Raw genomic sequence first — 24,767 nt, 5'->3', positions numbered from 1 at the left:
AAGGGATACTCAACCTGTATTTGGTCTTACAAGCTGTTCCTAAGCGTACTTCCTCGGCTGTAAATTCTGTTTTGTTTGCTAAGGCTCCCTCTCTAGAAAGCATGTTTAGGATCGCAACCTTAAGCACTTTGATGAATGTGTTCCCCCTTGGAATTGTCCCCTTTCCTTTTTTTTCTTTAGAGAGAAGAAAGATGACGTAAGCCACATTCCAGCCTTAAAGGGCAGAGCGGGCTGGGGGGGGAGTTGGGGGGGGGAAACCAGAAGGAAAGCTATGCCGGGATCTTTGAGGCGGCCGCCTGCAAACAGGGTCCTTGTGTCACAGTTCACGCATCACCATGTTGCCGTGTTCCTGCTCACATTCTTCAGGTAGGTGGCTGTGTGTTTGAATCTGTGCAATAGCCGTTGTGTTAGTTTCTTTGAGGCAACATTGATGGGAAAGGTGGGGAGGGAGGTCCGAAGCCCCCAGTGTGGTGTAGTGATTAGAGTGGCGGGCTAGCATCGGGAAGGGGGCAGGTTTGAGTCCCCAATCTGCCATGGAAAGTTGGAGGGTGACCTTGGGTCACTCTCTCAGTTTAACCCACCTCACAGAGTTGTTGTGAGGATAAAATTGTTGTGAGAGCCAGCATGGTGTAGTGGTTAAGAGCAGTGGTTTGGAGTGGTGGACTCTGATCTGGAGAACTGGGTTTGATTCCCCACTCCTCCACAAGAGCGACGGATGCTAATCTGGTGAACTGTATTTGTTTCCCCACTCCTACACACGAAGCCAGCTGGGTGACCTTGGGCTAGTCACAGTTCTCTTAGAGCTCTCTCAGCCCCACCTATCTCACAGGGTGTGTGTTGTGGGGAGGGGGACTGAAGGTGATTGTAAGCCGGTTTGATTCTCCCTTAAGTGGTAGAGAAAGTCAACATATAATAACTAACTCTTCTTCTAAAATGGAAGAGGGCAGAACAGTGATGTTTGGGGAGAAAAGCAGGGTATAAATATCTAAACACAGTTTTCTAGCATCTGCCTGGCCTTTTGTTCAATGGTTCTTGTATGTATTAATCCAGAACAAATGTTTTCTGCAAGTGCCTTGGTGTCGGTGTGGACTCCTCTCCCAGTTAACCTTGCAGTAGAATAGCTTGTCTGGGCAGGTGGTGACGACCGTGAGGTGTGTAAGCTGTTCAGAACACAGTGCTGCTTTTGTATTGCATCCTGAAATCCCGGCTGAGCAGGAAACTACTGGGAAAGGCTGCCCCAAATAGACGTAGGCCGTGATTCTGAGCGAGAGTACTGGTCTGTGCTTAGGATCTCTGATTTGCTCTGTGTAGCATGGGGTAGTGGTTAAGAGCGGTGGTTTGGAGCGGTGGGCGCTGATCTGGAGAAACAGATTTGATTCCCCACTCCTCCACACGAAGCCGGTTGGATGACCTTGGGCTAGTCTCTCAGCCCCACCTACCTCACAGGGTGTCTGTTGTGAGGAGGGGAAGGGAAGGTGATTGTAAGCCGGTTTGAGTCTTCCTTAAGTGGTAGAGAAAGTTGGCATATAAAAACCAACTCTTCTTCTTCTGAGATTGATGTGGAGGATATAGTCCGTGCTGAACTGGAATGCGCCCAAGGGAAGTGAATTCAGCTGCCTAGCAGTAGCAGATGGTGTGTTTGGTTGTGGGAAGGGAAAGAATCCCTCACCGCCAGGCAAAGAGGTGCCTCTTGGAGCATGGCTGGTGATCTGCCTTATCTGGCTCTTGCTTTGGTCATTTCAAGGAAGGAGACCAACCTTGACTCTTGTCAAGGGTGGTGTAGGCTGGCATGCAGGTAGAAGAAACAATAGAAAAAAAGCCTGGCTGAAGGGGGGCAAAGGCAAGTGAGGACGCTGTGGTGAGCCAGCGTGGTGTAGTGGTTAAGAGCAGTGGTTTGGAGCGGTGGACTCTAATCTGGAGAACCGGGTTTGATTCCCCACTCCTACACATGAAGCCAGCTGAGTGACCTTGGGCTAGTTACACTCTCAGCCTCACCTACCTCACTGGGTGTCTGTTGTGGGGAGGGGAAGGGAAGGTGATTGTAAGCCGGTTTGATTCTTCCTTAAGTGGCGGAGAAAGTCGGCATATAAAAACCCAACTCTTCTTCTTCTGTGGTGGAGCTTATCCTCTGCCCTCTGAGCATCCTTTCTCCTTTGCTGTGCTAATATCCTCCTGGACTTCTTATTACAGGAAAGGCTTATAAACATCATAGAAATACTCTCTCATCTAGGCTGACTGAATGATTTGGGTATTTTTTCTTTGGTAGGAAGCTCCTTTCTCTAATACATTGTGTGGAAAGAGACAAGATTCGGGGGGCAGGGGGCAGTGTGTAGTCTTTCCTGGACCCAGTTGTCCTGAAAGTCCATTTTCTAGAAACAAAGAGCACTGGGTGCCTCAGAAAATCAAGCCGTGTTCTGTGCAGTCCCAAGGAAATACCCTGTGTGTGATTTTCTTCTCCATCTCTCTTTTTGTTCCCAGTTACTCTCTCCTCCACGCCTCCAGGAAGACGTTCAGCAATGTCAAGATCAGCATCTCCAGCCAGTGGACCCCCTCCAGCCTTAATGACACCGCCCTACAACTTCAGCCCTATGAGGTGAGGGCATCGGGTTTATTGGACAGCTGAAGCCGCGGCCTTCTTTTTTTGGGGGAGGGGAGCCAGCCAGCCAGCAGTGGATGTCCCTTGTGTAGGGGCGCAATCCAGGGAAGGGCCTTGACGAGCCGCTGGCTGTGAAGCGACTGGCAACAGCTGAGACGGCTTTTTCACGTAGCGCGTCAAGGTCACAGAGCTGTCTCCTGCAGGAAAGCTGGAGCTTGTTCTGCTTAAACGTGCCTCAGAAGCCTTGGGGGGGAAATTGATCTTGGCCATTGACTGTGGAATGCTGTGGCTCAGTGGAAGAGCCTCTGCTTTGCCCGCACGAGGTCCCAGGTCCCTGGCATCTCCACTTAAAAGGATCTGTTAGCGCTCATTGAGAAATACCTCAGCCTAAGACCCCGGAGAGCCGCTGCTGGTCTGAATAGACCAGAGGTGTCGAAGTCAATTATTTACGAGGGCTGGATGTGACTTCAATGCCATTTGGTCAGGTCACACCAGGCCTCACCAGCCCAGTTCGGGACTGGTGGGAGTGGCTGCCTCGTCTGGCTTGCGGGCCAGGTAAGAACCTCATGTAGTTGGATCCAGCCTACGGGACTTATGTCTGACATAAGGAATACTGGAATAGACAGTACTGACCTTGATGGACCAATGTTCTGATTCAGTAGAAGGCAGCTTCATGTGTATTGTGTTCTAGGCTATTTTGGGGGAGGGGCCCTGGCTCAGTGGTACAACATCTCCTTGGCATGCAGAAGGTCCCAGGTTCAGTCCCCTGCTATCTCCAGTTAAAAAGAACTAGGCAGCAGGTGATGTGAAAGACCTCTCCTTGAGACCCAGGAGAGCCATCGCCAGTCTGCATAGACAGTACTAACCTCGACGGGCCAAAGGTTTGATTAAGTATCAGGCAGCTTCACATGTGTGTTCATGTATGTCACATGTGCTCAGTGTGCCAATCAGAGCCATAATTACTGCTCGCCACAGCTGTGGAGGATTCTTTTATGACCTTGTTGTGCTCTGCCTGGGGAATAGGTCAGTGGAAGGAGTGTTAAAAATGTTTCTAAATTGGGCCCAGGCCAGCACAAGGCCTTCTGTGTTAGTTGGAGCAATATTCTCCCCCACAATTCTGCAATACCTAACATCCTCTGACAGTTTTCCAACAATGGGATGAAGGGGTAAATATACTAACACAGTTAATAAACTGAGTAATATTTTCTTGACTCTGGACGTAGTGGTATGTTTATTTTGACCTCTAAGGTAAGTGATCTACAGAAATCATATCACAGAAACTATATCATCTATCTCTGTTCCTGGATTGTACCATGTCAGACTGCAGGTAGGAGGGATTATATTTTTAAATGCTTCCTTGTGAAAAAACTCCCTGTGCATAGAAAGCTAGCAAGAAGAAGGCTAGCCTAGAAGGCTAACCTAGATGCTCGACATGCTAGTTTTTGGCATGCAGGTAGTTGTTTCCATGTGATCCTTGGCTCATAGCCTGATGGGGTGTAGTCCTGGGAAAGTTACATAGCATGTCATTTTGCAGCATGGGTAGATTTGCCTGGAAAGGGCACTTCCCTGCCTTCACAAGTTATTTTAGTCCAGGTAGGTAGAGATGCTACCTTTTCAACTTGTAGACAGAGCTTCCTTCTCTGTTGTCTAAAAGAAAGAGTGGGTGGTGGAGCCAAAATCGTTCCCAAGTCTTTGTTTGGTCTCAGTCCAGCCCTGTTTCCAGATGCCACAGTGACATTGGCATTCATCCATCGACTACAACTCTAAGGGCAGCTTCCGATTGAGTGGCTAATCTACATGTGTCGTGGTCTGCATCACAGAGATTGCAGCCAAAGGAGTGAGGGTGTCAAATGTGGACTAGACCCTGCTTATTCCTAGTCACAATAATCTTGCCCCTTGTCCCTGAATTGGGACAAGTTCACAATACCTTCGATATAGGCAAACTTAGGGAAAGTAAACTTGAGCCAGTTAAATATTTACCCTGGTAAACAGTGGCTGTGTGTCGCTGTGACAAAGGGAAAAGGAGATTGTATATTGGCTGCCTTCTGGGCATCGTGCCTTGTAGGATTCTTCTCAGCCTTCTAGGGACTGGAATTGTCTTTGAAAAGAAACTAGGGAAGCTTATGAGGCCTGGGCAAGGCTGGCTGGCGTGGGAGAGGGCACCGAATGAGGGGGCAACCCTAACACAGAAAGGCCCAGAGCCAGAAGGCGAGAGGGTGTCTCAGCCTTTGGTCACAGGCCAATCTGGAGCTGCAGAGAAGCTGAGTAGCCCACCCTCGATGGAGCGGGGCCGTGGCTCAGTGGTAGAGCATCTGCTCGGCATGCAAAAGGTCCCAGGTTCAGTCCCCGGTATCTCCAGTTAAAGGGACTAGACAAGGTGGTGATGTGAAAGTCATTTCTCTGCCTGAGGCCCTGGAGAGCTGCTGCCGGTCAGAGTAGACAAGACTGACTGCGATGGACCAAGGTTCTGATTCAGTATAAGCCAGCTTCATGCGTTCATGTGAGCAAAAGCAAACAGCCCTGCTCCACTATAGAGCCAGCTGTGGGCCTGTTGGGGTTCCCGAGAAGGGTGTGAAGAGGAATAAAAGAACTTGTAGCACTGCTTCTGTCTGCATCCACTTTGGTTAGGTGGTGGACTCCCGCAGGAATACCGGCCCCTCTCCCTGGGTTAGGTTACAAATTTGAACTTGTACTGTCAGAACATTACTCCCTCCAGCTCACTATGTTGTGCTCCAGCTGGCAGTGGTTCTCCAGGGTCTCCGGCAAGGGGAGAGGTATATATTTTCCCAGCACATGCTAATTGAGGCCCTTGAGGTGGGCATGCCAGGGCTTGAACTTGGGAACTTCCCACATGTAAAGTGTGCGCTGCGCCACTGAGCCGCATCCCTTTCACCGAACAGCTCTATAAACGCTTCATGCTATTGCTGCATTTGCATGCCAGTTGCCTCATGTTTTGAGTACTCACAACAAGAAACTGCAGTTGATTCAGGCTTTTCAGATTGACAAAAGCATTTGTCTTAAAAATGAGCAAGGGACTCCGTAACTCAGCCCTTTGAGCTCTGCCTGCTCTGAACCAAAGTGCAAAGTGGCCTGCCCTCTAGTGGCAGGAGTCAGAGTTGCAGCCATGGCATCTCTGCCAATGAACACGCCTAGCATTTATGGTGCCCTGACCTGGATGGCCCAGGCTAGCCCAATCTCATCTGAGCTCGGAAGCTAAGCATGGTCGGCCCCGGTTAGTATTTGGATGGGAGACCACCAAGGAAGTTCGGGGTTGCGACACAGAGGCAGGCAATTGCAAATCTGAAGTGTCTTGCCTTGAAAATCCTACAGGGGTGCCACAAGTCTGCTGCAACGTAGAATCATAGAGTTGGAAGGGACCACCAGGGTCATCTAGTCCAACTCCCTGCGCAACGTAATCACACTTTCCGCCACCACCAGTATTTGATGATCAGCTAGCTTCTTGGCACGGCCCACACACAAGTACTGAAGCAATTAAGTTGCAGGTTTCGTAGTAGTTTGTACACTAGTGTGAAGGTAGCTTATCCTGCCAGCAAATTTGTGTTCCGATGGCTTTATATGTTTGTTCTTCCTGCAGCTGTGGAACAGCAGCCATTTATTTCCCGACACCGGAGAAGCCACACTCTTCCTTGGGACGCTGGACACCATCTTCCTATTCTCGTACGCTGTGGTGGGTAGAAGTTCTTTCCATACAGAACACAAGAGTGAAGATCAAACTCACAAAGGGGGGAGAGTATTCTTCATTTTGGTGCATGTGGGGTTTTGTGCATCTCCAACCAGTGGAGCCCAGGAAACCACATGGAATTCACTGTGGGCTTGGTCTGAGATCCATGTCTATCAAAGCAGCCTTTGTGACTGTAGAAGAACTTCTGGTAGGATAGCTGAACAGAAATGGACTGCTGTGACCACCATTTTGGAGTGGGTCTGGAGTCAACTGCCACAGTAGGGGAAACCAGAAGGTTGGAAGAAGAAGAAGAGTTGGTTTTAATATGTCGACTTTCTCTACCACTTAAGGGAGACTCAAACCGGCTTACAATCACCTTCCCTTCCCCTCCCCACAACAGATACCCTGTGAGGTAGGTGAGGCTGAGAGAGTGTGACTAGCCCAAGGTCACCCAACTAGCTTCGTGTGTAGGAGTGGGGAAACAAATCCAGTTCACCAGATCAGCGTCCACAGCTCATGTGGAGGAGTGGGGAATCAAACCTGGTTCTCCAGATCAGAGTCCACTGCTCTTAACCACTATACCATGCTAAAGAGCTTTAGGGGGTCGGAATGGCCTTGAAATCTAAGCTGTTGCCCAAAACTGTAGAGCCAGTGTGGTGTTGTAGTCACTCCCATTCAACTGTAAAGCTCACTTGATGCAACTGGGCACGTGGTACTCTGTCTCTGTTTATTTACTTCATTTATACCCTGCCTTTCTCCCCAATGGCGATTTAAGGTGACTCACATTATTCTCCTGTTCTCCATTATATCCACACAACTCTGAGAGGTAGGCTGAGAGTGGGTGACTGGCCCATAGTCACCCGGAAAGCTTCCGTGGCAGAGAGGGGATTCGAATCTGGGTCTCTCATATCCAACACTCTAAACCAGTGTACTCACTCCATGGCTGTCAGAGAGCCACATTTGGAATTATTGCTAACCAAAAGAGCCACATTTGCTTCCGTCCCTGGCATGAGGCCTGGCCCTCTGGGTGGCTTGCAGCTCACCTGTTCCTCCAGCAGCAGCTGTTTCAAGGTGGGAACCCCCTGCCAACTACAGGCTCCACTGGGCAAGGGCCTTGCCCGCTTTCCTGAAACATGGGGCAGGTACCGTGCTGGCCAGTGGGACACAGAAGAGCCACAGGTAGAATGTCCAGAAGACACACGCAGCTCCTGAGCCCCTGGGAGTGTCACTGCTCTAACCACTTCACCACACTGTCTCTGCCTGTCGTACGTTGTGGATAAAATGGGGGCAGGAGGTTGAGTATCCCGTCCTGAGCTCCTTGGAGGAAGGGTGAGCTCAGAATGCAAAGACAATGTGGAAGTTCCTGGTTCTGAAAGGGCTTGAAGGGAAGTTGTGCGAGTTCTGCCTGCGATGTGGTTTTCTGTATAAAAATTTGCTGTGGGTTCTTCAGATACCCTTTTTAGCATGGTGTAGTGGTTAAGAGCGGCGGACTCTAATCTGGAGAGCCAGGTTTGATTCCCTACTCCTCCACATGAGCGGTGGAGGCTAATCTGGTGAACTGGATTTGTTTCCCCACACCTACACGGAGCCAGCTGGGTGACCTTGGGCTGGTCACAATCCTCACAGAACTCTCTCAGCCCCACCTACTTCACAGGGTGTCTGTTGGGGGGAGGGGAAGGGAAGGTGATTGTAAGCCGGTTTGATTCTCCCTTAAGTGGTAGACAAAGTCGGCTTATAAAAACCAACTCTTCTTCTTTTAATAGCCTGTATTTTTTCTTATGCATCGTATTCTTCCTTAATTGGGATTTTGGGAGAGTGATCGTTAATTTATCATACGCTTCAGTGTTAATAGAGAAGGGAAACACTTCTTGTTTTTAGAGACAGTAAGATTTTATTTTTGTCTGTGTTAAATTCTTCCATTTTTATACCACTTTTATCACAGGATCACCTGGTCACTTCCCTCTCCCATGCCCCATTTTCTCCTTGCAATCACTTTTTTTAGGTTGGTTTGGCTGAGAAATAGTGATTGGCCCAGCCACCTTTATAACTGGGCAGGGATAAATCTGGCATGTTTTTATCGCACCCCTCCTGCAGTGAACGTGGGACGGCAGCACACGGTCTCCCTTCTCCATTTTTACCCTCACAGCAACCCTGTGAGGTAGGCTGTGCTAAGAGAGTGTGACTGGCTCAAAGTCTCCAATTAAACTTCCATGGCTTAGGGACTTCAGCCCGCGTCTCTCAGTCCCAGTCCCAAGTTTGAGATGAAATGTGGCCTTTTTGGATAGCACTAAACAGAAAATGTGAGTTTAACGAGTTGCTTCGTGTTGGTTTTTATGGAACAAAGGCACCAAAGAATTCAAGGCTGCAATTTATTGCTGTGTGAGCTTTCTTGAGCCAGAATCTGTTTTGTCAGTCACTTGAATTCTAAAATACAGCTGTGTGATTTTTGTTTTTAGGGGCTCTTTGTCAGCGGGATCGTTGGGGATCGTCTGAATATGCGATGGGTTCTGTCGGTCGGCATGTGCTCCTCCGCGTTGGTGGTAAGTTGGGAGCCCTTGGCTCTGTTCAAGAGGGGAAGAGATTCATAGCCCCTAAGCGCCCTTGTTTGTTTTGGGGGAGCATTGCCTTTGCTTTGTATTTGAATAATGAGGACTAGGAATCAGTGCTTTTAAAAGAAAAACCTGTGATTCTCGGGATTCTTACATGAAAGCATAGACCCCCACCTAAGAGGCTTTATGATTTGTATGTTGCTAAGTGCAGTCCTTAGTTTGCACAACGTCCCTTGACACTCCATGTTTTCAGACACCTTAACATTTGAGCTAGTTAAAAGGAACCAGCTGATACACAAGATGGCTGCTTTACTTGAGTTTGGCATTCCCGTTACTCTCTTTCCTAGTTCACCTTTCTCGCTGAGATCCAAAGAGGATTACAGCTAAAAGCAATGCAGAAAGAACCGTATAATACACGCAGCCAGCAAATGCGTATCCATACCACTCCATGGTGACTGGAAACAGATGTTGTACTGAAACACGTTATAATACAGACAATAAAGCAGGGTAGTTTCCGAGGGTAGCCGTGTTGGTCTGCAGTGGAACAGTTAGAATTGAGTCCAGTAGCACCAGTTTCGAGATTTGAGAGCCAATGCAGCAAAATGTATTACATACAATAAACCATGTAACAGCACAGATCGCAGAATTAGGAACAAAATGGAATAAACACAGCCTGTTGTAGATCAGGGGTGTCAAACATAAGGCTCATGGGTCGAATCCGGCCCCTTGAGAGCTCTTATCTGGCCCATGAGCCAGCTGTGGCAGCCCTCCCTTCCCCACTCTCAATCTGGGCTGGTGAGGCCTGGCCTGGCCCAAGCAAGTGACATTTATGTTATGTCTGGCCCTCATAACAATTGAGTTCGACCCCCCGATATAGACAGTGAAGACTGCCTTTAATTCCACTGACAGCAACCTTCTTGTTCAAGCAGTGTTTTGCAAATCTGCACTCAAGATGTTTGGCCGGATGCGCTTGAAATATAAGGAAGGTTTTGCAAATCTGTAGTGGCCTTTCCTCTGTGCAGTGAGACCTCTTTGAAGCTGGTTCAGCTGGCCGTTTGCACCTTTCTGTATGCAGCAAATCAGAACCCTTTGTGGGCGACAGCTTGTCTGGGAAAATCCCGGTGCCAGCTTGCCAAAGCACCTAGAAAATGTTCAGGTTTTCCCCTTGTCCAGGTGTCTAGGTAGTGGTATGCCATTCAGAAATGGCCTAGAGAGCTTCTGGGAGCCAGCTGCCAGGGCTCATCCTCATCTGTATGACAACCCCTGTCCCAGAAATTATCCCTTCCTTTTAGGTTTGAAAGCATGTTAATTCTCATTCCTCCCTTTTGTTTGTACTCAGTATCCCCCCCCCTCCCCAGAATCTCATCCTTACGATCGATATCACTTCCTTGCTGGGCAGGAATTGCCTCCGGCTGACCAGGCAAGGAAGTTTTTACAAAAAGTCATACTACCTAGTACTCTAGTGACAAGTGTAGGTATGCCAGTGACAAGTGTAGGTATGCTTGAGACGAGCAGGACTAGTAACTCGTGGGCTTGTGTTGTAAGGCTGCTTCGAAACCTGCTGCTCGAACGTCCCTTTCTTTCTACCCAGGTGTTTGTTTTTGGGACTGTCACGGAATGGCTGCACTTCTACAACAAATGGTTTTACTGCTGCCTGTGGATCGTGAATGGCTTGCTGCAGTCCACCGGCTGGCCCTGCGTGGTGGCTGTCATGGGAAACTGGTTTGGCAAAGCTGGGTATGTGGATTGCCAGCCCCCGCCTGTTTATTAGCAGCGTGTATAACTTTTTACTATCAAGAACATGCCTAGAGAGGTATATATTTACTCTTCAAAAAAATTTCAAGCATATTCTCCCCCACCCTGATTGCTTTCTTCATTGACTGAGAGGAAATTGGTGCTTAAAGAAAATTTATCTTTTCATACAATGTAACCAGTGTGGCCTAGAAGAAGAAGAGTTGGTTTTTATGTACCGACTTGTCTCTACCACTTAAGGAAGAATCAGACCGGCTTACAATCATCTTCCCTTCCCCTCCCCACAACAGACACTCTGTGGGGTAGGCGGGACTGAGAGAGGGTGACTAGCCCAAGGTCACCGAGCTGGCTCCATGTATAGGAGTGGGGAAACAAATCCAGTTCACCAGATTAGTCTCCACTGCTCATGTGAAGGAGTGGGGAATCAAGCTCGGTTGTCCAGATCAGTCCACCGCTCCAAATCACTGCTCTTAACCACTACACCACAGCAAGTGGGATTGTGTGGATAACAGACCCCTGAAATTTCCTCCTTGCATAAGTAATGGTAACAGCCCTGAACTAACAGCTTTGGTTTTTCTTGTCGAGGAAAGAGACACATGAAGTGTTAACTGCGGTGGACTCTGATCTGGAGAACCGGGTTTGATTCCCCACTCCTCCACATCAGGAGTGGGGAGTCTCAGCCCCACCTACCTCACAGGGTGTCTGTTGTGGGGAGGGGAAGGGAAGGAGATTGTAAGCTGCCTTGAGTCTCCCTTAAGTGGTAGAGAAAGTCGGCATATGAAAACCAACTCTTCTTTTTCTTCATGCACCTCCTGTTGTGGAGGGAGGAGAGAATGAAATGGGAATCTTCACTTCTCCGCACCAGGACAAACTTGCTTCTGTTTCTGTCTTTTGCTGCCCAGGAGGGGGTTTGTGTTTGGCCTCTGGAGCGCCTGCGCATCAGTCGGCAACATCCTGGGAGCGTTCCTCGCGTCCTCGGTTCTGCAGTACGGCTATGAGGTGGGTGGAGCTGCCCGCCATGTCCCTTCTGCGTGGATCGGGACTGGTTGCATTCTGTTGTTACTTTATTTATTTTATTAATTTATAATCCACCCTCATTTCCAGCCAAGCCAGGCTCAGGGTGGGTTACATCCTCTTAAAAGTACATAAACCATTCAAATCAGTTAAAACATCATATCACAACTACAAAACAAGATGGCATTAAACAATCCCAAACGGTACCATGGGGCTGGGTTTCAGCAGAACAGCCCCCCACAGGTAGCAAGAGTGGGGGGGGGGAGGGATGGGGAGGCCGGCAATGATGGATAAACTTGCTGCTGCCCTCAGTTAGAGGCCTGGCGGAATAGCTCCATTTTACAGGCCCTGTAGAACTCCTTAAGGTCCCACAGGGTCCTGATGTCACCAGGAAGACTATTCCACCAGGCCGGGGCCGGGGCTGAAACAGCCCTGGCTCTGGTTGAGGACAGCTGCACACACTTAGCGTTCTTTGCTAAGGAAAAAAAATGTGCTAAGAAGTTGTGTCACGAAAATAAAAGCTGCGTGGTGCACATTGCGCCCTCTCTTTTCTGATGCTTTTGAGATTTTTCTCAGTTGGCTGTTTGGAAGGAGTTTGTACAACATGGTTTTTGCTGTGTGCAACAGCCTGGCATCTGCCTAACAGTACTTAAAGAGGAGGTACCAGGGGCTTGTATTAACGTGAGGTTCTGAAGAGCCGCACGTAAGAGATGTGTCTGTGCTTCTCTCCCTGCTCCAGTATGCTTTCTTGGTGACGTCCTCGGTACAGTTTGCTGGCGGAGTCGTTGTCTTCTTCGGCCTCGTGACTTCTCCCAAAGAAGTAGGTGAGTGAAAGCAGACGACGTGGTCCCTCTCGGCTTCTTTCCCGACAAGCCACTCTTCCGATACGTCACTTTTTCTCTGCTTGCTGTGCACCTTTGCAGCATAGTAGTTCCTGAGAAGGACAAGGGCTTTGGGAGACCCGGGTTCAAATCTTTGCTAAGCTAGGCTACTTACCTGGTGATCTTAGGTAAGTTGCCACCCTGCAGAGTGACTCGGGACCTAGTCTTCTTGTGAGCACTACCTGGGGCTGCTTTTAAGTTCTTGGCGGAACAGTGCAGTGCCAATGTGAACAACATCAAGCCCCATTCTTTATTTGCCACACAGAGCAGCAGGAACCTTTCCCTGGCCTAGGATATAGGGCCAGTTCAGACATCTGTGTGTTTTTTTCGCCCTGTGTGCTCCAAGCTGTCCCCAGAGCTGCCTTTGCACAGACAGCCTGTCATGGTTACAGCCAAACTGCTATAGAGGAACTTTTCTGTGATTGCAGCAATTGGGGGTGGGTGGGGAGAATGTTTCTGCAGTCGTGGAAACTACTTCCAGAGGGTCTGCCGTGGGACCCAAGGCCCACATTAGGGTCTCTGCAAATGCCTTCCCTGGGCCAGCTGGGATGCCTTGTGCACAGGAAGAAGACTCTGGCCATTTATGCATGGGAGATTTTGCCTTGGATTTGCTGCTCTCGAGATGCACATTTTCCCCATCCGATTTCTCAAAACTCTGCATGGGGGCTTATTACTGAGTTTTGAGAACTTGGATGGGGAAATTGTGGCAAATCCAAGGAGAAACCTCCCACGCATAAATGGCCTCTATTAACAATTGAATAAGCAGTTTTCGTAGCACTTAGTGCTGAGAGGGCTTCGTAATGCTTACAACAGCCCTGTAAGGGAAACCAGCACTGAGGAGAGAGTGGCCGGCCTACAGTCAGGTCTGATGAATTTGTGGATGAAATGAGACTTGACCTGGCAGCCTCCCAGATCCCAGTTCATTCTTTTAGCCTCTAAGTATCACCAGGTCCCATACTGGCTTGCTTTCTCTGCTAGCTTCTGGGTTAAAAATGCTGGCTATGATTGGCCACCCGCTTAGCTTGAATCCTGTTCCCCAGCGATGTTCACGAGAACAGTAGATTCCCTTTGGTTCTTCTGCTAGTGCTGTTGCCGGCAGCCATAGTTATCCAGACCAATAGTTAATATAGTCAGTGAAGTGGATCTTTGCCATTGGGAAATCCAACCCCCAGCTTAGAGAACCCACTAATACGTTGTGTCTTCCCGCAAATGGCCAGACACTCAGAAAAGGCAGAGCCGACGCCGGCATGAGCAAGAAACATACTTCCGCGAGCGCCAGAAGATCAGGGGTAGAAACTGGCGACTCGGCAGAGCAGCAACTAGAAGAGTATCTAAGCCAAAGAGGACGGCGTAGGTACGGTAGGGCGAGCGAGTCGGTCGGAAGGGAGGAGCGATGACCTGAAAGAACGAGCGTGGCTTGTCGCTGGGAGGAGAGGGGCTTTGGTTGGCCTTCGTTCTCATTTTGGCATTTCCGTGTGTTCCAGGCCTCCCCGAGGTTGGCGAAGAGGGTGCTGGTGGCGGGGCTGCCGAAGAAGATGCCAACGAGCCTTTGATGGGCAGGAGCGATGATGATGACGAAGACGATCAGAATTATACCATTCAGGCCGCTGATCCGAGCAGCGGCCCCCGGCCCAGGGCCATTGGGTTTTTCCAGGCTTGTTGCCTGCCTGGTGTGATATTGGTAAGAAATTCCTCCACCTTCTTCTGAACACAGTGGACTGTGATTTTTTTTACTATGGAGGGGGTTGTAATGCGAATGGGGCAGTCTGTCTTAATGCTTGGAGAAACGTGCAGAAAAGAGCAACCAAAATGATCAGGAGACTAGAGCAACTGCCCTATGAGGAGCGGTTAAAATGCTTAGGGCTGTTTAGCTTGGAAAGATGACAGTTAAGGGGAGACATGATAGAGGTCTATAAAATTATGCATGGTATGGAGAGCGTGGACAGGGAGAAGCTTTTCTCCTTCTCTCATAATACTAGAACACTGGGTCATCTGCTGAAGCTGGAGGGTGAGAGATTCAAAACTGATAAAAGGAAGTATTTCTTCGCACAACTCATAGTTAAATTGTGGAACTCCGTTCTCCAGGGTGTGGTGATGGCTACCAACTTGGAAGGCTTTCAGAGGGCAGTGGACATGTTCATGGAGGAGAGGGCTATTCATGGCTACTAGTCAAAATGGATACTGGTCATGATGCATACCTATTCTCTCCAGGATCAGAGGAGCATGCCTATTATATTAGGTGCTGTGAAACACAGGCAGGATAATGCTGCTGCAGTCATCTTGTTTGTGGGCTTCCTAGAGGCACCTGGTTGGCCACTGTGTGAATAGACTGCTGGACGTGATGGGCCTTGGTCTGATCCAGCATGACTTTTCTTGTGTTCTTGTGTATTTAACTTGGAGGGGCCAGGGTTGACCTGGGGGCTAGGGGAGGGGAAGAGTCCTTTCTCCATACAAAAAGTGTGCTCCACATTTTCTGTAGAAGGGCAATCAGTTTGTTCAGGGCTTCCCATTTTAACCTCCCCACCCTCCTAAAGCCACCCTACAACGTTTTATGGCAGGGCAGGGATTTGAACTAGCCCCTCCCCCCGCTTCCAGGCCAGTGCTCTGTCCGCCCTTCTTTACTCACTTGCATTTCTCCTGCCCTGACACGCTTTCCCCCCTTTTTGTGTGTGTTTCAGTATTCCTTGGCCTACGCCTGCTTGAAACTGGTGAACTACTCCTTCTTCTTCTGGCTGCCCTTCTACCTCAGCAGCAACTTTGGATGGAAGGAGGCGGAAGCCGACAAGCTCTCCATTTGGTATGACGTCGGAGGGATTATAGGTACATGAAGCAAACTTCATTTTGGCCAACCTGGTTTTGCTACAGCTTATAACTTATACTGGAGAGGTATAACTTTTAACAGGGGTGTGGGGTTTTTTGAACTTCAAACCATAATTCTAAACCACGGTTTAATCCTGCTCTAGAATCCTGGTTTGTCGGCAAGAAACAAGCCTTAGTGTGTTAGAAGTGCCCATGTTGGTGTGTTGCAATGAACTGTGGTCAGATTGAAGGCTACCTCTTCAGTCTCTGTCCCGCCTGGAGAAGGAGGGGGAAAAAAGAAGCTGGGGGAGAAGGGCAGGGCATGACCCTGAGAATAAACCAGAGTTTGTTCCTGACGTCTTAGTGTACCCTCCTAGAAAGCCATGGTCTCTTATTCCAGGTGAAATTGCGAGACTGCTAAGGATCGCGTGGTACAGTGGTTAAGAGTGGCTTGGAGCGGTGGAATCTGATCTGGAGAACCAGGTTTGATTCCCCACTCTTCCACATAAGTGGTGGAGGCTAATCTCGTGAACTGGATTTGTTTCCCCACTCCTGCACACGAAGCCAGCTGGGTGACCTTGGGCTAGTTACACTCTTCTCAGCCCCACCTACCTCACAGGGTGTCTGTTGTGGGGAGGGGAAGGGAAGGTGATTGTAAGCTGGTTTGAGTCTCCCTTAAATGGTAGAAGTCGGCATATAAAAAACAACCCTTCTTCTTCTTCTACGTGACACCCCCCCACCACCCTGCCGCCGCCTTCTGCGTTCCTGACCTGAAGGTGTTCTGTGTTCCCTTTGTTTCTGCAGGTGGCACCATCCAAGGCTTAATCTCTGACGTGCTGCAGAAGAGAGCGCCGGTGCTGGCTGTTAGCCTCATCTTGGCTGTTGGGTCTCTCGTTGGATACAGCCGTGAGTGCTTCTCTGCATTGGAGGGGAGGTTTTGTGTGTGTGTGTGTGTGTAGACTGCTCGTCATTTTGTCCAGGTTAGTCTTTTGAATCTGCGATAGAAGAGAAACTTGTACGGTGGTCATGCTTTGCGTTTAACCAGACTTGGCTCGGGGAGGGAGACAGTGTGCTAATAAAGAAAGAAGAAAGACCCTTGCTGGATCTGACACACAGTCTGTCTAGTCCAGCATCCTGTTTCCGACAGTGACTAGTTAAAAGCTTCCAGAAAAGTGCATTCCTCGACATGCGTTCTTTTGAGCAATCAAGAGAAGAAAGGAGCCTGTATTACAGCCTCCATGTCCCACGAAGGCTTCCATGTTCATGCACCAGTAGAAGTTAGGGATGTTGTGTAAAACATTTTCATGCTTCTGCGATAGGAAGAGCCGGAGGGAGACAACTGGGTTAGTCTGATCTCGTCAGATCTCAAAAGCTAAGCAGGGTCAGCCCTGGTTAGTATTTGGATGGGAGACCACCAAGGAAGACCAGGGTTGCTGGGCAGAGGAAGGCACTGGCAAACCACCTCTGTTAGTCTCTTGCCATGAAAACCCCAAAATGGGGTCGCCATAAGTCGGCTGTGACTTGACGGCACATTACACGCACACACACACACAAGTATCCATGAAAAAGGCATTATTGTTCTTTCCCAGGGTTATGGGGTTGTGACTGCTGGGAGTGGAGTATTTTCCTGGGCTGGTAAATAACAGCTTCAGTGATTTAGGGGCCAATAGAGGATCTCCTGTCTCCTACCCTCACTCACACAGTTTGGGAAACTGTAAACCTTGGAAATTAAATCTCAAAATGCAAGACTTTTCTTCTTTTGCTTCCTGGTCAGTTCTGCGCCAGCTGAACATAACAGTCCATCCTAATGTCTTGCTTGATTTCTATTGCCACACCAACCTCCTTAATAAACAGGTGAATTTTCCCATCTAGGAGGGTTTGATAACTTTTCTGCAATATCCTGTCATGTAAAGTCCAGGCTGAGTTGGATGGGGAAGAGAGACCTTCGTAATGTAGGTTACAGCCTTGGAAAGCTGTTTTAAGGACCAGCTTCTGATTCCTTTTGTCGGTGATGAATTTTGACTCTCAGGGGTCTCTGCTTTTTCCCTCGCATCTCTCTAGGGTCACCAAACAGCAAAGTCATCAATGCAGTTATCATGGCTGTTACAGGTAAGATTCAGGCCCTGGTATTTCAGCATCACCCTAGGTCTAGTCCCAACAGTATTAACACACACTGGTGTTGGCGGTCTCAGGACCATTGTAATGTAGGCCTAGTAATGGAGCAACCCAGTAAGATCCTAGTACCCCGCAAGGCTCTGGGCTAGCCAACGTCCCCTCTTGCTAGTGTGGCTGCTGCAGTCAGATTTGGAGCCCCCAAACATCAGTGGGAGAGATTGGATAAGTCAAAGAAGTAAGTTCGCGAGCAACACCGACAAGAGCATTAGAAGGCTCTTAGCTTCAAACTCAACAGTTCATCTCTCACACCAGCTGGATGCTTCCAGGAAGTCTGCAGGATGGACATGCATGGTGTAGTGGTTAAGAGTGGTGGTTTGGAGCAGTGGACTCTAATCTGGTGAACTGGGTTGGTTTCCCCCCTCCTCCACATGAAGCCAGCTGGGTGACCTTGGGCTAGTCACAGCTCTCTTAGAGCTCTCTCAGCCCCACCTACCTCACAGGGTGTCTGTTGTGGGGAGGGGAAGGGAAGGTGATTGATTGTAAGCTGGTTTGATTCTTCCTTAAGTGATTCTTCCTTTCTCTTCCTTAAGAGAAAGTCAGCATATAAAAGCCAACTCTTCTTTCCCTGTTTTCCCCAGCAGCTGGAATTCATAGGCTTATTACCTTTGAACATCTATATATTTTTATTTTTATCCATTTTTCCTCTAGGGAGCTCTGAGCAGTATGGCTCTCTGCTCTCCCATTTGTCATCACATCATGTTTGCAGAGTAGCTTAGAGAGAGAGTGACTGGCCCAGCATCAGCCATTTTGCTTCTTGGCTGAGTGGGGATTTGAACCTATTTTCTTAGTCCAGTGCTATAACCACCACATCACACTGTCTTTCATGGTTGGTCTTGTTTAATCATCATGGACCTATTTAGCCACTGACGGAGCTGTCCTCCATACGTTTATCTAATCTTCTTTGAAAGTCATTTAAGTTAGTGACTATCTCCATCCTGTGTCTGTGAAATCCGCAGGTGAGGTTTGCCTTGTACGAAGTACTTTCTTTTGCTGTCCAGAATCTGCTGCCCATCAGCTTCATTGGGTGTCCCCAAGTTCTAGTATTCTGAGGTTCTCCTGGTTCACTTTCTTCCCACTGAGCATAATTTTATGAAGCTTTAGTATGTTCTGTCACCCCCTCCAGTCCCAGACACTTTATGTAGGATATTTATATGCTGCCTCTCCAGAGACCTGCTTAAGGTGGCTCACAAGTAAAAACAGTATCATAAAAACAACAATATAAGCAATCTTACAGACAAGCCATGGGCATAAAGACAGAATAAAACAACAACTGAACAGTGTAAACATTCATCACACATTCCTCAGGCTAGAAGCAGACCATTACACAGCTAAAAATATAAAATGCCTTTGTTAAAAGCCTGGTTAAAAAGAAATGTTTTGGCTGCTGCCTGAAAGGCAATATGGTAGGCACCAGGTGAGCATTCCAAAGGGGCAGGGCATTCCGAAGGGAAATGCCACCACTAAAAAAGCCCTGCCTCTATTTGACACCTCACCTGCAGTCAGGGAACAAAGAGCAGGATTTGGGAAGGGGGTCTTAGCTAGAGGGTTGGGCGGCTTGGAAGGAGGGTGGTTCGTCAGTCTTTCCTCATAGGGAATCTCTCCAGCCCTTTCAACATGGGTTGGTTCACGCATTCAGCTGGGTGTCATCAAGCGTCAAAGCATTTGCTGAGGAGCATGGCACTGCTACGTGCTCACACTTAGGAACATTTTGGGTCGGATCCGAAGACGTGCCCATCCCATGCGGTTCTAGCATCCTCTGCTTTCCCTTCCGCGGTCCTCCAGGCTTCTTCATCGGCGGTCCTTCCAACATGATCAGTTCAGCCATTTCTGCTGACCTGGGACGTCAGGAAATGGTGAAGGGAAGCAGCGAGGCTTTGGCGACTGTGACGGGGATCGTGGATGGGACCGGCAGCATTGGAGCGGCTGTGGGTCAGGTGAGAAAGAGTGGTGAATCCAGAGGGATTAAAAATGCAGCCGTGCAGTTTCTGCCAAGGAAGGATCAAAGTCCAAGAAGGATCAGCTCTCTCTAGGTCATATGCAGTTTGCTAGGCTGAAAACTGTATATATAGCTGCAGTGAATGCAAATCTTTTGAGAGAAAAAGTTGTGTCTCACAGGTCACTTATGCATGGGAGTTTTACCTGAGGTTTGTTGCTTGCTGTGCCCACATTTTCCTGTTGGGAATTTATGCACCAGCAGTCTCCAAGCTCAGATCAAGTCCCCGTCCCTTTAAATGCTGCTTTGTAATTGGCTTACTTTGTAGAGCTTACTGGGGAAGAGAGACCCCCCAAAAAACCCAATTGCCACATAAAAAGCATTTTAAGAACAACAGCAGCAACAAAAAAATGGAGCAATCTGAAAAGAGGGGGGGAGGAGAAATCCAAGCCTCAGTTTTAAAAAGCTTTTCTTCTGCTCAGAAATAGCTCCGAGGAACCAGGAAGTATTTGAATCCTCGCCTCTGGACATGCTGCTTTGTAATTGGCTGTGAGCGAAACCAAGCTTACATGCCCCGTACTTTGCCTTCTGCATGGGGATTTCACCCGGCTTTGCTCAGGGAAGATGGAAGAGTCGGGTTAACAGGAATGGGAAGACCCCGACATTGCAAAGGCTGGGCACGAGGTCACCTCTAATGGATGGAAAACTCATGCATAACTCCAAGGAGCAACCAATTCAGACCGGGGGTGAATGTGAATGAAAGTACCCATGCATAAACGACCACTGAAGACCTTCCTGGAAATGGGTAACATGCAGTACAGTGCTGATTGACTTAATCATGAGATGAGTGTTTCTAAACTCATTTTAGCACCTTCTTACCAATTCAGGCATTGCCGTTGTCTATTTTACCACGTAAAATGGGAGATATCTACCAGCTGCACTGTCTTCTGGCTCTTCTCATTGATGGTAATTGGGAAATGTGGCTCTCCATGAGCAGCGGAATGAGTTCCATTGCTCTAGCCACCGTACCACGCTGGCTTTCCTCTGAAGGTGTCTGCCACACACGAGCCTGCCTCATCCTTGATTTACATCCTGTACTTTGTTCTCATCTGTGAATTTAATCAGTTTAAGTAGTGGGCTGAAACTTGTATGGTTAAGTTTTCTCGAATCACATGCCAGCCTGGATGTTAATTCTGATTTCTTTTTATTGCAACAGTCTGAGCTAGTGTCTTGGGAAGGTTTTGACTGTCTGCTGTTTTCTGAAATGACACTTTCAGAACACACAGATTCATGAGGCTGGATTCCTTGTCCCGGTACTGGATTTCCAGCTTGCAGGGTTAATGTCACTTCCCTTCCATGAATCTCCCTGGACTTGTGTAGGAACTAATGGTTTGCGTAGCTGTGTCCTTAAAGCCTTCTGACAACCAATTGCCATAATGTGCAAAGGCATTGTCTCACAAGCCAACAGAGAATAGAAAACTGACTTTGGAGGGAAATCTTGGATGGTTGAAGAGGGTAATTAAGATTCTGGCGAAGTTGCTGGTTTCTGTAACAGAGTTGGCTGCTTTGTTTTCAGGTAGGTTTTGAACAAGCCCCGGGAATTGTACCAAGAAACTTTATTGGTAGTGTTCTCTGTTTGGACGTGATGTGGGGGGAGAGTCCCCTCTCGCTTTATACCGTCTCGGGAGTGGTTTTCCCTTGAGAAGCCAACAATTTCTCCCTCGCGCGAAGGCAGCTTTGATGGTTCTCAGTGCTGTCACGTCGGCCATTGTTTGGCCCTCACAATGGAAAACATCCTCTGTGGAATTAATCGTATCGAGGAAGCTCACCTTGCCCGTTCTCCGGGTTTTGCACGTCCCCCTTGCCACAGAAACCAGGGCTTTGTGTTTGACAAATTGCTTCCTCCTTTACCTGAGGTTGTAGTTCTCGGGCGACGATCCATTGCCATAGCAACCAGCCGAGATGCAAGAGCTGGGCTGTCTCCCCTGGTGGGGACCAAGCAGGTGGAGTGCGTTGAAAAATCTCAAGAAATAAAGCATACTGAGAAGCTGTAACTCCCCCCACAGTTTGACCTGCTTGCACTGTTGGAGAACAAAAGGAAGTGACACAATGTGTAGCTAACCTCAGGGCAGAATCTCTAGATAGGTTTTTGACTTGATGCAGGGAAGGGGGATAAAGTGCCAAGAAATGCTTTCCACATAAAATGTAACATATTTGTGTTCTTTAAATATCTGTGTTCCAGAACTCTTTGGAGTTTGCCTCCAAAGCTGCACATCTTTAGGCAGCTGATTGTTGGGTTTTGTCATATGAACATAAGAAAGGCCCTGCTGGATCAGAACAAGGCCCATCAAGTCCACCAGTATGTTCATACAGTGGCCAACCAGGGGCCTCTAGGAAGCCGCAAACAAGAGCTGGACTTGTCCAAATGTTAAATTTAATTTTAGTTTGCACAGTTGCATTAACTTTTCATGAAGTATTGAGTTTTTTAAATGAGGGGGAGATAGATGAATAGAAACAATTATAGAAAGCATAGAAATAATACTATTGGCTTACAATACTTCACTTGCCGGTTTAATTATTTTCTGTACGATATATTTGACTATTAGCTAAGCTGTCCAAGGCTTTCACGGTCAGAGTTCATTGGTTCTCGTAGGTTATCCGGGCTGTGTAACCGTGGTCTTGGTATTTTCTTTCCTGACGTTTCGCCAGCAGCTGTGGCAGGCATCTTCAGAGGAGTAACACTGAAGGACACTGTCCTTCAGTGTTACTCCTCTGAAGATGCCGGCCACAGCTGCTGGCGAAACGTCAGGAAAGAAAATACCAAGACCACGGTTACACAGCCCGGTTACACAGCCCGGATAACCTACGAGAACCATTAGCTAAGCTATTGTTGAATTTTGCAACTTTTTCTAAGCAGCATTGGTTCAATGTATATTGTATTAAGTGTGTTTATTATATTCTGGTTAAATCAGTCCTTGTTTTGAATTTGCTAGATATTTTTCTGTGTAGTAGTAATCTCATCTTTTTTCTGCTTTACTTTTTTCACTTTCTGTATTTGTTATTATTTAAAACAAATAAATGCAAGCTTAAAAATAAATAAATTGAGTGGGAGACCAGGGGTGGTAACTCTGTGGCAAGGCAATAAGAAGGAAGGAAAAGTGTCATTTGTGTGTTATGCGTCCCTTGATGGCCTTTTAACTCCTCTCGTGCTGTGTTTCTGCTTTCAGTACCTGGTGTCCTTGATCCAAGAGAACTTGGGATGGATGTGGGTTTTCTATTTCTTCATTTTAATGGTAAGGATTTTCTTGCTGGATAAACAGTAGGTGGTGGTGGTTGGGATGTCTTTTACCAGCTTCAGCCCTTCTTGAGGGGGCATCTAGATTAGATTACTGCAGTGTGTTCTACATGTGGCTGCCCTTGAAGACTGTCCAGATGCTACAGTCGGTATGGAACGCTGCGGCCAGAATGTAGATCGAAATTGTTTGTAGGGGCCTTGTCACTCCAGTCTTGTTCCCTCTACACTAGCTCCCAGTTTGCTTCCATGCCCAATTCAAGGTGCTGGTATGGACCTTTAAAACCCTGTACTGCTTGGGGCCAGCATACCATAAAGACTGTCTTCTCCCATATGAGCCTACCGTCCACCCCAGTCATCTTTAGAGCTCCTACTTCGGGTGCCCCTGCCATCTGAGGCTTGACAGGTGGCAACCTGAGAAAGGGCCTTCTTGGTCGTGGCGCCAAGACTTTGGAAATCTCTCCCCAGGGAGATTCATCTGTCTCCCTCTATTGTTGTCTACCACCAGAGGGTGAAGACTTTTTTTGTTTGGCGTACCCCCAAGAACTGTTGTTGCTCTCCTTCCTTGTTCTGGTATTATGTGTGCTTACGTGGTTTTATTAAATTACGGTGTATATACTGTATTTTAAATGTTTTTATTGTTGCAATATTTTAATGTTCATTCTCTCATTTGGATGGAAAGGCCCTGTAGAAATGTTTTAAATAAATACACTTTTATACTCCAAGTTAGAATGATATTTTAAAGTGCAAAAGTACCATTTTATCATTTAGTGTACTGCAAATCTCACACAGAGATTGTACCATCTCAGTTTCTTGGTTGTATTCAACATTTTGAGGGGGTGGGGAAGGCAACTAACCTTATTGGGGTAGAAACTTTTAATTTTTTGATGTGAGGACTTTGTTTTCTTTTTCACTTGTGGGTTGTTGCACTCTTAAATGAATTTCATGCACAGCTGAAGAAGCACCACCACCTTCGTGTTGGGGCAGCCACCTATCAGTTATGTGAAGGATTAGATGGAAACTGCAGCGTGTAATTGGTCTGCCCCAGTGCATGATCTTGAAAAATGCATTCAAACAGCTGAAAGGTGCAAACCTAAAGATTGAGAATACACACACAGTACTGGACCAGTTCATTTGTTAGTGCTCCAGTTGGCTGCAGCTCCTCGTTGAACATACGCTAACGGCAGCCCTGGATTTACCTCAGCTTAATGTGTGAAATAACCGCAGAGCAGCTGCCGGAATGGCTTTGAACTGCACTGTGCGCTGGTCTCACGGTCCTTAATCCCCTTTCTTTTCCCAGACGAGTTCGACAGTCCTATTCATCTCGCCATTGATCGTGAGGGAAATAAGTGCGCTCCTGAGAGAGAGGTCCACACGCAGGTTGGCTGCCTGACTGCCCCCGGTCACCATTAAATGGAGCTCTTCAAGGAAGGCCAGCGAAGAGAGAGTGGTTATCGGAATTTCCAGCCGCTCGCGCATACCTTTTTATTTTTAACCATCCGCTGAGGTCAGAGCTGGTTGAAAACTGCTCTGAGGGGATTTGCTGCAGGACGGTTGTTGGCATCTGAATGGTTTTAAACCCATCTGAAGATGCACTGTGGTCTTCTACGGAGTCTGATTCTTGAAGAGCTTGTCGAATGGGCCAGAAAGGATTATTTTCATTTTAGCTGTACCTCATGTTCTCCGGGCTGGCTTGTGCAATCATCAGAATCAGATGGTAAAGATATTCCTGGATTGGAGCGCTTCAGGCTGCCGCTGGCTGAGAACATATGTTGTGAATGTTTCCTCACAAAACAAATCTCCTAGCCCCCAGAAAAGTGGCGTGGCCTGGAGAGGAGTTCAGATTTGCCTTCTTCCTGTTGGGCTTGGTGCGTCTGTGCAAAGGAAGCTTTTATTGGTGGCTGGGAAGCATCTGTGTGTACAACCCCCCTCCCCCAAATGAAGCCACAAGCGGTACAGTTTAGGAAGCGCTTTGACCACTTGTTTCTGTGTGAATTGGCCCTCCTAAATGCTTCGTACTGTTGTCTTTTTTTCTGGGGTTTTTTTTTTTTGTTGTTGTTGCTGTGTCTGAACACCTGACAGTGACCAAAGGCA

At 48.0% G+C, this 24,767-nt stretch overlaps 1 protein-coding gene across 1 annotated transcript; it reads left to right on the top strand.

Moving 5' to 3' along the window:
* The first annotated feature begins 255 nt into the window (after nucleotides 1-255).
* SLC37A3 (solute carrier family 37 member 3) lies at nucleotides 256-24,140 on the top strand. Its single transcript, XM_056846898.1, has 14 exons — nucleotides 256-366; nucleotides 2,479-2,593; nucleotides 6,192-6,284; nucleotides 8,735-8,818; nucleotides 10,419-10,564; nucleotides 11,482-11,578; nucleotides 12,333-12,417; nucleotides 13,959-14,155; nucleotides 15,153-15,294; nucleotides 16,078-16,179; nucleotides 17,335-17,382; nucleotides 19,231-19,382; nucleotides 22,609-22,674; nucleotides 23,974-24,140. Exons 1-14 carry the CDS (start codon nucleotides 272-274, stop codon nucleotides 24,064-24,066), a joined length of 1,515 nt encoding a protein of 504 aa, XP_056702876.1. The 5' UTR covers nucleotides 256-271; the 3' UTR covers nucleotides 24,067-24,140.
* The last annotated feature ends 627 nt before the right edge of the window (nucleotides 24,141-24,767 follow it).

This window comes from Euleptes europaea, chromosome 3 (genome assembly GCF_029931775.1).
Source record: "Euleptes europaea isolate rEulEur1 chromosome 3, rEulEur1.hap1, whole genome shotgun sequence".
Classification (NCBI taxonomy): domain Eukaryota; kingdom Metazoa; phylum Chordata; class Lepidosauria; order Squamata; family Sphaerodactylidae; genus Euleptes; species Euleptes europaea.
The sequence above is the reverse complement of the archived record's forward strand: the minus strand, read 5'-3'. Positions and strand labels throughout refer to the sequence as shown.

Excerpts from the sequence above, each read along its gene's own strand:
- SLC37A3 (XM_056846898.1), top strand. The coding sequence starts at position 272 with ATGCCGGGATCTTTGAGGCGGCCGCCTGCAAACAGGGTCCTTGTGTCA. Across the intron at positions 12,418-13,958 it reads GACTTCTCCCAAAGAAGTAG|GCCTCCCCGAGGTTGGCGAA; the intron begins GTGAGTGAAAGC and ends CGTGTGTTCCAG. Across the intron at positions 17,383-19,230 it reads AGTTATCATGGCTGTTACAG|GCTTCTTCATCGGCGGTCCT; the intron begins GTAAGATTCAGG and ends GCGGTCCTCCAG.